Source organism: Cyprinodon variegatus, unplaced genomic scaffold, assembly GCF_000732505.1.
Source record: "Cyprinodon variegatus isolate N-32 unplaced genomic scaffold, C_variegatus-1.0 Scaffold40, whole genome shotgun sequence".
NCBI classification, from domain to species: Eukaryota; Metazoa; Chordata; class Actinopteri; order Cyprinodontiformes; family Cyprinodontidae; genus Cyprinodon; species Cyprinodon variegatus.
The window spans coordinates 1,308,320-1,321,224 of NW_015150493.1; the positions used below are offsets into that span (position 1 = coordinate 1,308,320).

The 12,905-nt window shown below is 37.0% G+C and overlaps 1 protein-coding gene across 6 annotated transcripts in view; it reads right to left on the minus strand.

Annotated features, from left to right (window-relative positions):
- The window catches only part of rims1 (regulating synaptic membrane exocytosis 1), a 108,716-nt gene that overhangs the window by 13,489 nt on the left and 82,322 nt on the right, over positions 1-12,905 (minus strand). For 4 of the 6 annotated variants that reach the window (XM_015370001.1, XM_015369997.1, XM_015370000.1 and 1 more), the window contains 2 exons: positions 2,922-3,031; positions 1,505-1,623 (listed from right to left, as the gene is read on the minus strand). In XM_015370001.1, the coding sequence (XP_015225487.1) occupies positions 1,505-1,623; positions 2,922-3,031 (229 nt within the window). Of the gene's footprint in view, positions 1-1,504; positions 1,624-2,921; positions 3,032-6,094; positions 6,161-6,382; positions 6,440-10,327; positions 10,412-12,905 lie in introns of all 6 variants that reach the window. The other 2 variants (XM_015369995.1, XM_015369996.1) reach the window with 2 other exon arrangements.

The following is a 12,905-nucleotide window of genomic DNA, read 5'->3' on the forward strand; positions in this document are numbered from 1 at the left end:
TGATTTGGTGCTGATAAAAAGCTGCTCCATTAATGTATAAAGCACTCAGTTTGCTACAGGAAGAGTAGCGATGACTCCATTAGTTTAATAGATAAGTGCTACAGCAACCTTACCTGAGGATCGCCCCTCAGGCAGCTACTTACTATTGTATCATTCACACCTACAGACAGTATCCTCTCCGTGCCTCTGCCCATGTTATGTTTACCACATCTGTTAGAGGTCTGTTGTTTATCTTACCTGTCCTTCCTTTTATGTCCTTCAAGCCTCTAACCCAACAGAGCACCTAAAAACGTTGGTGGCACAGCTCCGCCATATATCACTATAGCCTATCAGCCGGCAAGACCTCTCAGGTCTTCTCGACTCTACTCTGCCTACCAAGATCCAAACATGGAGAAGCAGCTTTTAGATCTGTGCTCCACATAACTCGAACAAACTCTCAGAAAACTATATAAGTGCTGAAACCCTTAATTGTTTTAAATCATGATTAAAAACTTATTTGTTTAGAGTGACCCTACATTGTAATATCTAAACATTATTAAGGTTTTTCATTTCATTCATTAGTTTATTATGCTGTGTTATAAGAATTGTATTATTATAACTATTCATTTTTATTCACTTACATTTTGATTTATTTTTTAATTACCTTTATGCCGGTGCAATGTACTTCTCTTGGTTTTCCTGTTATGATCATTTTTAGTTTTTTCATGTACAGCAGTTTTAGCTGTCTTGCTACCTAAATGGGCTATATTAATAAACTTGCCTTGCCTTACAGAAGGCAGCACTCACATTTCTGTTTCTGGGGTTGCAGTGAAAAAAGGAATGAGGTCTGCTTACACTTGCCTTTTCTGTGACTAATCAACAGATGTACACATAATGGAGAATAGAGGGAAAATTATACATGACTACTGACATGTTTTAGTTTTTTTTTTTTTCTGAATTGCACATGGCTCTATGATGGCTTTGGAACCTGTGCCTCTTCACCACTATCTGCTTATGCTGCAGCTTGCAGGGGAGATGTAAAATGGTGGAGTAAGCATGCATATATCCACGGAAATAACAAAAGTGTTTTCTGTCTGCATTCATGTGTAAATTGACTCTGATGATATCCTATCCTTAATCTACAGGTTCCCATTTGTCGTTGACCCCCATTCCCGTAAAATAATCTCTCAACATTGTCTACAAAGTTTAAGGTTGGGTTCATATTAAGATGAGAAAACCAGAAACGCAGCAGCAGATCTAATTCCTCCCAAAGGTATTCTATAAGGTTGAGGTCTGTTAAGTTTTTGAACACATGCAGCTATAGAAGTGACTTAAATATCTGAATTCATGGATTAGGTGACCCGGCACTGTTGGCATTACACTGTATGTGCGGATTGAAGGTTGTTTAGGTTTCTTTTTTATTGTTTTCTTATAAAAGTTCTTATTGTGATACATTTTTTTTTTTTGTTCAAAACTCCCCTCTTCAGGTTTTAGGACCCAATGAGACAAAACAGTGGTTGCTGACCTCTCTTTTGTTTCTGAGGGCTCTGTCTAGGTCCTGTTGGCTGGAGGTGGTGGCAGCTGAAATCCGGTTAGAATGAACCCTCATCTGGAGCTGACGAACACGCTCCTCTGCTACCAGGGCTGCATGTGTAGGGTATAAAGAAAGTGATTAGCATCCATTCAATAATAATCTCAGGGGAAACTCTGTGGAGACCTGCAGCAAACAGTCTGAGCACATCCAGTTACTGAGTCCCAGAACCACAATCTGAGTTAGGCGGAACTCTGGGAGGAATCACAGGGAGTTGTTTTCTTTAACCTCTTTAACTTAACAAATAACTAAATTATTAATATTTACTTAGTTAAAAAAAATGTTTAAATGCAAACGTTAATATATATATCAGTATGGGTGAAATTTTCATTCTCTGCCTGTCTGATATCCAGCCTCCACAAATGCAAATAATTTAATTGCAAGTTTTGATGAAATGTTGCAGCAGCTTAGGACTTCCAGGCAACATACATACAGAGCACTCATTGTGAGTGCGGTAAATAGGCTAATTCTGTCAAGAGTAGATTTTATACCTTTTTGCAAACCTTTCCTTTCTGTAACACACTGCATTTCCAGATTGACTGTGACATTTCAAATCACAATAACATACATTGTTTTGCAAAGGTAATATTATTGTATAAAAAGGTGGAGATGGACCTTGTGATGTTCAGCAGATCTGTACAGTCTGCATGTAGGTGGCTTTTATACTCATTATTTGTTTCTTTTTATAGAATGTAGATTCCCAGAATCTGCCTTGTTTTCATGTTGTTTGGGGGGAATGCCAGTTAATGCTGCTGGTAGAGGTGTCATTTACCTGAAGACAAATAATGCACAACAAAGAAGCTGCAACCCTTGTCTTAGTTTCTTTAAAACCAAAACAAGATGAGCATAGATACATTGGTTTTAAAATGTTTTGAGATAAAAATTCAAAAAGTGTCATGTGTATTAGTGTTCAGCCTTTTTTTACTGACACCCACATACAAAATCCTACAAAACAAATCATCTTCCAATTAGTGAATAATCAATTTATAGGTAAAATGTAATATAAATGCAGTGATTTGTGAAAGCCTAACTTTATAAAAGTACATTAGTGAGCAAATAATTGCAGTAAAATCAGAGAAAACGAAAGACAGGTCATGGTTAAAGCTGTGGAGAAGTTTAAAGCAGGATTAGATAATTATGTCAAAGCACCGAACAAAACATCTGAAAAAGAGAAGAGTATCGCTTAAACTTGTGTCCTTTTAATTCATATTTTTTCCATATAAAACAAAAAAAAGATACCTTCCAGTTTTGGTCTTGGATAACTTTGCTGAGGGTGAAAGAATAACCCAAATCACCCCATTTTATCTATAACTACTACCGAGGTAGTGCGGAGCATTTTCTTTTCTCGTACCTTGTTCTACGGAGCTGCTCTGGGGTGGAAGCTGTGGAAGCTGCCTTGCTCTGCGTGCTGCCGATGCTGCCGCCGCTGACGACAGAGATGCACCACTGTGCAGATGACCCCTAACACAAAGCATGAGAGCCACAGCAGACAGAGAGAAAATATGAGTATTATAGTGAATACAAGCAAGCTGGGACAAGATGGAGGTTAAAATTGAAAGGAGGAAAACATGTGGAAAAGTTAAGCGGTAAAGCCAGAGGAGCAGCAGACTGCTAAACCTGTAGAAAACTAGATACAAAATCCCAACAAAGCAAATGCAGATACTAGATACCGAAAAAAAAAAAGCTTCTGGAAAAGCTAATTTCATAAACACCTTCATCCTAATAATAAAAAAGGTTTCACGGATTTGGGGGGAGTTCTGTTGACCAATGGAGCAGTGGAGAAACAACACCAGAACAATGATACGATGAGAACCACAACAACAACATCCACACAAAGTTAGATCAACAACAGCAGCATCCAGCTGAATGAGGGGCAACTACTGACCAATTCTCTAGCTACCATTATTCAGGGCCTGGTGAACCCTGGTGAGGTGGCCTCCACTGTGGCGCATACACTCGATGGTCACTCACTGATGCACAAACACATAGTTACCATACAAACCCTGTAATGTAAATTTGCAGCGTGCAAAGCAAAATTGGAACAAAAAAAGGAAAACAACACAGCTTAGCAACTGTAGATATTTTATAATAAACACCAGTGTTAAGATACTCATCACCTAAACATGTGGAAGAGTTTATACTGAAAAGCTCTGGTCTTTTAAAATTCTATTTTGTATTTAAAACAATTACCCATCCACCCAAATTAGGGTATAAAGAAACACTTAGGATGAGCAATAAAAGTATACAACATAATTGCTTAAATAGTCACAAAATAGACGATAAACAAACATTTTAACCAGATTTTTAAACTCTGTTTAAAAACTCCTTATTGTTTTTTACACAAATATTCACACTGTTCAGAGTGTTCTCATGCAGTTTTTTTTTTTATTTTAATTTTTTTACATTCAATAGTTAAGATTTATTATAAATATTTTCCAAACCTTACATGAAAACTAAGATTTTAATGGCTTTTTTCCACACAATTTCAGTATTTGTCTGTCAGAAAGATGCTTTAGCTTTGGAGCAACATGTATCTCACCTATGCAATAAATACGTAGCTGACTTAATCTCCTAGATAATGTTTGTTCTATTTACAACTCGAGAACGTTTTTTTAAATGGTGCTTAGGTAACATTTTTAATCACATCAAATACAACAGAGTCTATAATTATGCAAAATGTTTTACATTCCAGGAAAAAAACTAAAACAGAAAAAAAAAATTGTGAATCTTAAGTTCTGCTTTCTTTTAAACATGGAGAGAGTTTTACTTTACCTTTTACTTTAACAAGGACTGTGGAAAATAGGACAGTGGAAAACGTAATGCTTACAAAAAGCTGAGAAAAGTTTTCTCTTTATATCAAAGTTTCTAAGAATCGTCTTGAAGCTAATTGATGAAGAAATGAGTGTTGGTTCAAGATTTTAACACCGTCTGAACCAAACATCACTGCCAGTTAGAATAACTATCATTGCTACATCACCACAGGTCAGAAATAGCAATCAAACGTAAAAGAAAATCGTTTCACTTAACAAGAATATGGGCAAGTCCTACCCTCCCTAATTCCTCCGTACTAAAACTTTAAAACACTATGCATAATGAGGAAAAAAGGTTTCAAATAAGGTCAGTGTAGTTTCATTTCAGATTACGTACTTCCTCCACTGAGCTGCTTTTTTTGTTTAAAGGGGAATATTCACATTATATATCTATACGAAAAAGACCAAAAACCATTTAAACACGGTACAATAAGGACATATACACCAAGTGACCATCCTGATAGTGCTTGGCCTGTCTTCTTTGAGCTTAAATAGAATTCCAGAACTGGTCACCTTGAGCAGGAAAACAGACATGCTACCATTTGTCAGCAGCACCACTGAACAACCAGAAACTTAGATGGTGGTCATTAATGGAGCTACATAATGAAGCCTGACCAAGCTGCAATGCCTCGCAGAAAAGCGACAGCTCTGTGTGGTAACATACCAGCTCACATTAAAAAAATTATCTGTTCTACACCAACTCTGACTTCCAAGACCCTCCTACTAGAACATAAAATAAAAATAAAATTACCTCTCCAACCAAAGGCAAACAGGGACACAGCATCAAGGTAAGAAGTATTTAAATTAAAAATATTTTTTTAAATGTCAAAGCCTTTTCATTAGACACCAAATAAACAAAATAAAATGCTATTTTCCTGGTAAGTGCTTTGTTGATCAGTCCTGAAGTAAATCTTAGCTTAGTTTTCTGGATTTTTTACAGATGTGACAAAAAACTCCAGGAAAATTATACTATCAATTGCAGCTGTTTGAATCTGTCAAAAGACCACTGTTACAGAGGACTTCTTGTTTGTTCCTATGCAACTTTGGAAATTAGAGAAAAGAGCTTTCTCCTTCAATTCTTTCAAACTCAACAGGCATGTTCAGTCTTTTCTTTGAAACATAAACTTAAACCAGGAGTTTTATTCCCTCATAGAACTAAATAATATGACCTAAATAAAATACGCTGAGACCTGTACTTTACAACCCTTGTAATAGATGTTTTCCACCTGCGAATTATCTATCTATAGAATGATGGACTTGATCATTGGAAGATGGAAGAGGCTTTTTTACTTCTCTCAGATCAAAAACAGACCAGTTTCCTCTCTAAGGCTATTGCTATCTTTCCACACCAACATTGGACTGATGATCTCTTGCAGGTCAACTGCAATGTTTGATCCATAGGATTATTCTAGATGAAATCATTGAATTTAACTGACTTTTATTTTTGTAAAGTGCCTGAAACCTTATTAGTTGGTAATTTTTCCTATGTCAAAAATAACTTGAACCCTTAATTAAACAAACTATGCTAAGCTAAATAAGAACTTAATATGTTACAACCCAACTCGGAAAAAAAAAAGAAGAAAATCTTGATAACTCTACCAGCCCCCTGCAGAAGATGCTTGTCAAAAACTGGTGTCTGATATTGTTGCAGAGGTAAGCTCCATCTGCCTTTGAGCATTTTTGACATGTGCTGAGTCTACAGTACATGTCTTACCTGCCTCTGTCAGACCGCTTCCTGCCAAAAGTCTGACATTCTGGGATTTCCAGGGTCCGAGGCTGCCTGGAGAATGGCCGATGAGCAAAGGGAATGACACAAAAAAAGAATAAAAACATGAATGGATGGATGTGTGGATGGGAGATAGATTTTAAACTCCTTACAGTTTATGAACTTGTATATAATCTGGAAACAGAGGCCTGTTGTAATGCATTGTGTAGTGGAACCAAAAAATGTTTCATCGTGGCCCACATGCATGCGAATGTGTGCACTTCAGTGTGTGAGTACCTCTTCTTTGTACTGAGGTGGATTAAAGTCTCTTCAGATGGAAGTAGCATCCATATTCTCCATTCATGGACATAAAGACGACAAGGATGATGTATGTGCCACCACACACACAAAGACACAGACACACTTATGATATGAATAATGGATGTCACATCTTCTCTGTGCAAAAGGGCTTGGGGACACAGAAAACAGAAACAGCAACACTTCTCAAAGACTGAGAGGAGCAAGCGCAAACACAGTAACTGCAAATTCCCAGAACTGAAAAAGTGGACTATAAGAAGCAAACACAGCAGGAAGCGCACACCACAGCCAGATCCAACAACTCCAAGATAAAAGCGACACAAACCTCGCACAGAAAGTCGTGAAGCAAAGAGAGGAAGTCAAGAGAAAACTAAAAGCGACCACAAATCACAACTAAAAGCTTTGGCTATTTTTTCTTATCAGAGTACAAACTGAAAAACACCACTGGCACATAAGTCTGCACAACCCTTCACAAAATGTGGGCAGCACTTTGTAATAAAATAGGGAGATTAGAGCTCGTCTGTGCCTGGGAAGGCATGACAAGCTCTATATTATATTATAAGTCCTTCAAACTGTTCTCAGCTCAGCTATCACATCACAGCCAACAGGAGGCCACAGAGTTTGCAAGTGACAACCGTAGCTTGTAACTTTATCTTGTATTTGTCAACAGCATCATTGCAACTGACTTTTAAGGGTATAAGTTGTTCACTTCAAGTTGTGTCAAGAAATAGCAAAAGTGATTTAAAATAGATTAGGCTAAAAAAAGTGCTGCTATTCTGGCAATTTAACTGACAATAGTTAAATGCCGAGAGATTGCTGTTTTCCTTCCAAAACTTTGACACAGTTCTCCTTGAATTGCCTATGTAGCCTTTAGATTGTGCCTTAAGATTTGTGCTATATACATTAAATAAACTGAACTGAATATATTGATATATCTGATGTTTTTCTTTTCACTTTAACAGTTCATATCTAATAAAAATGTAATGTTAATTTAAATTAACTGAAATAAAATTGTTAATAGTTAAGATGATTAAGTTATGATCACACAAAAGATGACTTGTTTGCGAGGTTAAGAGCATCGAGGAGTGCCTTAAGGTCACCAGACAAGCGCCACAAGGCGAGCGCTATAACACAGGATGTGTCCAAGCTGCAGCCATACACTCTTAAGAAAAAATTGATCATTAATTATTGTACGCAGGCAAGTTATTGGGATGCTGCTGAATGAAAACAGGTGCTGAAGGAAAGGGTGCTCAGCAATCTTGAGAGAATTTTGAAGTAAAGTCCATTAAGAAGCTGTGAATTCCAGTTGGATTTGGAGCAGCAACACAGCCCTACTAGGATATGGGCCAAAAATGTTGTATTAACTTCTCCTGAACTATAGACTCTGGAATTAGGAGAAAAACCACTGGGTTGACTGGGCTAAGTGGTCCAGAGTTCTATTTTAGGACAGAAGCAACGTTTGCTTTTTTTTTTTTTTTAAACCAAGGTCCCACAGTCTGGGGGATGTTTAGGAAGGTGCATACTCCATTACATTATGTACTGTGTTGTGTAGCCAGGTCATCTGTCTTTTCTGAGGTCCAAAGTCAGAGCAGCTCTTAATCAGAAAATCTTAAAGAATTTTCAGCTTCCTTTTGCTTACAGCCTCAGTGGAGATTCTGAGCCAGCAGGACTTGGCACCAGCCCACACTGCTTAAGTGCTGCAGCTGCTTTAATTACTATGGTCTCACTGTGACTGATAAAGCACAAGACGGGAGACAGCAGAGCCAACATAGCAGGCCATTATTAAAGTTATGTGGGCTTCCTTAAAACCTCAGTAGGAAGACAGGCTTATCACCTCCCTTCCACTCTGCGCTGATGCATTATTTCATGCAAAATTAGCCCAAACTAAACGCTAACTTGGTCACAGCTATACGCAATAAATTTCACAGTGTTAAATATGCAGTGTCAAAGTAAATTGACTCTTTTAGAGTTATTACGACTGGAGTAATACACTATCTAGGGAGTTATTTCAACATTGATTCAAACTGGGACTAAATGCAAAAGTATTGGCTTTTTGACTCTTTAAGTGTTACTTTAACACTGCAAAATTTACTGAATGTGAAATTTAGAAATTCTCAACAGTAGACCAACAATTGTCTGTTACAGCTGTTTTTATTATTAGTCATATGTAAAAGTAATTTTCTGAGAAACAATTTTTTTTTGTCTTCAGTAGTTGTTGGCCATGATCACATTCAAACTAGGAAGCACATTGTCACTCTCAGTTAATCACTCTGCATGTTCTATATCTGTAGGAGTTTCACTTTTTGAATAGAGTGACTGAAATGAATGGCTTTTTGACATTTATATTTATTAAGATTCAGGAGTTAGCTGGCAGATTGCTTTCTTTGTTTAGAAACATACACACACCCAAAAAAAAAAAAAAAAAACAGTCCAGCTAGATAAATATGGCCATCTAATAGTCTTATTTCCTACTTATTAGGTTAGTTCTAAACATCTCCACTGATAAACGAGGCTAAAGCACCCTTGAAGGAAGGATATGATTTGAATGTAATGCAGAGGAGTGCTGCTATAGAAGTACATCTAGAATGGGCATCAGAGAGAAAAAGTGTTGACATCACCAGTGGAGTGATAGAGCAGGTCCCAAAGCATCCAATGTTCAGTCATTCATTGATGGTGGCTGGTTTCATTAGACAACATTAACAGTACTTGATGCAGGGGGTTACACTTAGACCTTATTCCCTCAAACGAGTCGCATAATAATGGGTGCCCTTGTGGCATACTATTTTCCTGATTGTTATAATGTGCAACACTTGCAAAGTGTATCATAGACATAGCTCTGTATAACATAGCCAATAAAAAAGAAATAAAAAAAAATCACTGACTATGCACTGGAAACTGTAAATCCATACAGTTCTTTATGTCTCTAAATGGGCAGTGGATAAAACCATCCAGGGTCATGCAAACCAGAATTGATGGCATCTCACACCCCAGGTGCTGCTAATGTCCTGTAATGTATCTGAGGCTTCATCTGTGTCTGATTTTTTTACACTTACCATTTGACCCGTTTAAATTCAGAACTTCTTCCCCTTCTTTTCGTGACCATCATTTAAAAAAGTGAGAAGGAAAAAGAATAGCTGTAGGATATTTTTAACTTAAACTGTTACAGCTGAGTATAGAATAATTCACTGTCATTTGTGACTTCATCAACGTATTTGAATTGACCGTTGGATGCTTCTGTACCTTGTTCAACACTGCGCTAAAATGACACAGCTTGTACCTACTGATGTCTGATTTCTCATCTGCTTGCAAAATAAAACCTTTTAAATACAACTCTTTGCTTAATTTGTGTACTACTGTACACCACATCCAAATCTATCAGTCATTCTAAGGGCCTGACTATTTTTTCTGTTGAAGTGAGTAAACTTTCTAAATCAGAATACCCTGACAGAGTAAGATCAAAAGTTTTACGTCAATATTATTTAACTTTGATTACACCCAAGACCATCATTTGCTGTTATTTTACACTTAATGTGTTGGATACAAGATAAAGTCACTTGCTACATGATTGTCAGAAAGGATATTTAGAAAAGATGTCTAGCAAGGTTCACTAGAAGCTATCACAAAGATATCAGCTCTCAGCAAAGAGATTGGAGCGAACATAGAGCTTGACATCTGCCCGAACCTACTAAGGCCAACTGAACCAAAGAGATGCTGAGTCAGCTTTTAGCAAAAACAAATGATGTTGCAAAAGAAAAAATAAATACTATATAAAACAGAGAAATTAAAAGTAAAAACAGATTTTTTTTAAGCACTTTAATGAAATAAACAGATACCCTTTTTGATTGTTTGGGTCATACTGGCATCAGATTTTAAGGCACAAGTCAAGCTCCAAAAGGAAGCAGAGGAGCATCCACAAGAGACTACCTGTCATCTTCAGGGGAAGCATGTTGGATAAGAATCCTGGGACTTGCCGGACGTCTCCGAGGCAGGGATTGGGAGAAAGTTTTTCTACATGTACACATACAAAATATGTCACCCAGATACCAACATCGGAGTGCAAAGCTTTTCTATCATCACTAAAAACCTTGATTTGTCACACAGCTGCCAGTAGTTCTGAGGCTGAATGCAACCAGCAAAAAAGGATTTAATCTTCTTTTTATCTCTATTATATAAAAGTATCACAAAGAGTGTTTCTCATTGCCTGGTTTTTAAGTGAAAGATACTTCAAGAATGCAGACATCAAATGGATTCAGGTGTTAATGCTTCAAGGTGAGTATGAACACAATGAATGATAGTGACCCAAGTGTTTTGCAATGTCAGTTGAGATGCAAATAATGCTTGGCACAGTGATAACTCCCATCCTATGTACCTTAATGATGTTAGGGGTTATTTTAGAATTATGAAGGATTGAAGCTAAGCTAACCGCATGTTGAGCAGCTGAGCTCCAAAATGGATTACAAACTGTCTTTCTACAACAACACAAGCATCCTGTCCATGTTGGTTGCAATTTGGTAAATTACATTAAAAAAGCTACAGAAAAGTTCAGAGTAACAGTCCCTTAGTTTAACATTTGAAGGTAAACCAGTGGAGTCTGCTAAATGGTATTTGTTAATCATATACAGCAATGGGAAAAAGAAAGACCCCATTAAGAAACACTTTGAGAACATTAATCAGCTATCAGTGATCATATGCTTTATGGCTTTTACTTTTGGCAACATTGCTTCAGTACATTCAAAGTAATTTTATTTTTCTCCCCTGCATGCATCTTTTAAAGGGTCCTAGTCACGTATTGCGCCTATAACAGCCCACCCAAAAAATAAATAAATATTCTTCTTGTTCATGTAGTCCTTTTTAAGCTTGAAATTCTTTGCACCACCCACAATCAGCAGACTTAGTCACGACCTCAGTTTATTGTCATGCATTCATCAACCCAACAGCTTTGATAGTATCTGCTTCCACATAGTCCTAAGTTCATATCGTCTTCTGAGTGCTACTTGTGTTTAATCATGTGTTTGCAGTCCAATTATTGTTGCACTTTTTCAAGCTGCCACTAGGGAATTGCTGACTTGCTTGGCTCTATAACTTCCTTCCTCATTCATTGCACACATGTGCAAGAGTTTAACTTCGGCCACTTGGTCTTTGCAAGGTAAATACACAAAGTACTTATGTTAACTAACAAACAGACGAAAGAAACAAGAAGCAAAACAGAAATAAAATATAATAATAAGCAAACAGTGTTATAACTTTACTGGAAAGCCTTTGTATTCACCCAATGAGCTACTTATGAAGACATTCATAGTCATAATATGTGACTGGGTCCTTTAAGGCCCCACCACAGCATTTCAAACCGGTAGAGGTCTAAAGTTTGACAAGGCCAAGGCAACAGCCTGATTCTGTTGTCTATTAAACAGTCACTGTGTTGCAGATTTGTTCATGAATTTTGGGACCCTTGTCCCAAAGATTTGTTTTGGGTCAAACTCTCACTACTGAGCTGAAGGACACATTTAACTAGAGAATACTTGATCTGAGGGAGTTCATCTCTGACTGAATGACTGCAAGATTCTCATTAGCTTTAGTTGAACAACCAGCCTATATCACCCCTCCTCTACCATGTTTAAAAGTCTGTGGAAGATGTTTTTCCTGATCTGCTGTCTTTTTTTCCAATCAAGAAGCTGTGCATTAGGAACAAACACCACATGACATTATTCTTGAAGTTTTGTGGGTCATATTCAAACCTACTTTAAACCTAAGTTGCAATCCTATGTATATTTGTTTTAAAGAGTTTATCGTCTGAAATGCTCCCAAAATAGCCATAGTTGTTTGGATCCTTACTGATTGTTGTTTCATGAACAAGTAGGATCTAAAGACTCTGAGATGGAGCCCTGCTTATATGGGTTCTCTTACTGTTTGCCTGAGACTACTTGTACAAATGAAGGTTAAAAAAGTAAAGAAAACAATGGGAGCATTTCTTCACTAGTGTAGCTAATTTGCTGGACTATTCTTTATTGGGAAAACTAGCAATTTTCCTTTCAGATATATTTATATATTTCCTTTCAGAATAATCTGTTTTTGTTTTTTGATGATCTTTAGATTTTGTGGAAATTGCTTTTAATAACTCTTTTCAAATTAAAGGGCAGCAAAAATTGATCTTTAATAACATTGTAAACTCATCATGCACCAAAGTAATCTACTTTGTAACTTGACCAATGATAACTTATTCTATTTCAACTAGTAGCCTTTCATTTTTTCGATTTTTTTAACTCAAACTATATGAATGCAACAAGGGTGGTCACAGATTTCCCATCGCTGTACTCTCTGCAACTTAATATACAACTTCAAGGATTCAGTCCATGTGCAAGATCTGTAAGAAAAATAAAGAGGTGCCAAGCGCAAGAGCAGGGTAAGTGAAAAAAGGGTAAAAAATCTGTTAATGTGAAGGATCGTACAGGGAAGAGGGGACTACAAAAAAACAGGGGAACTAAAGGGATCTACAAGGACTGGG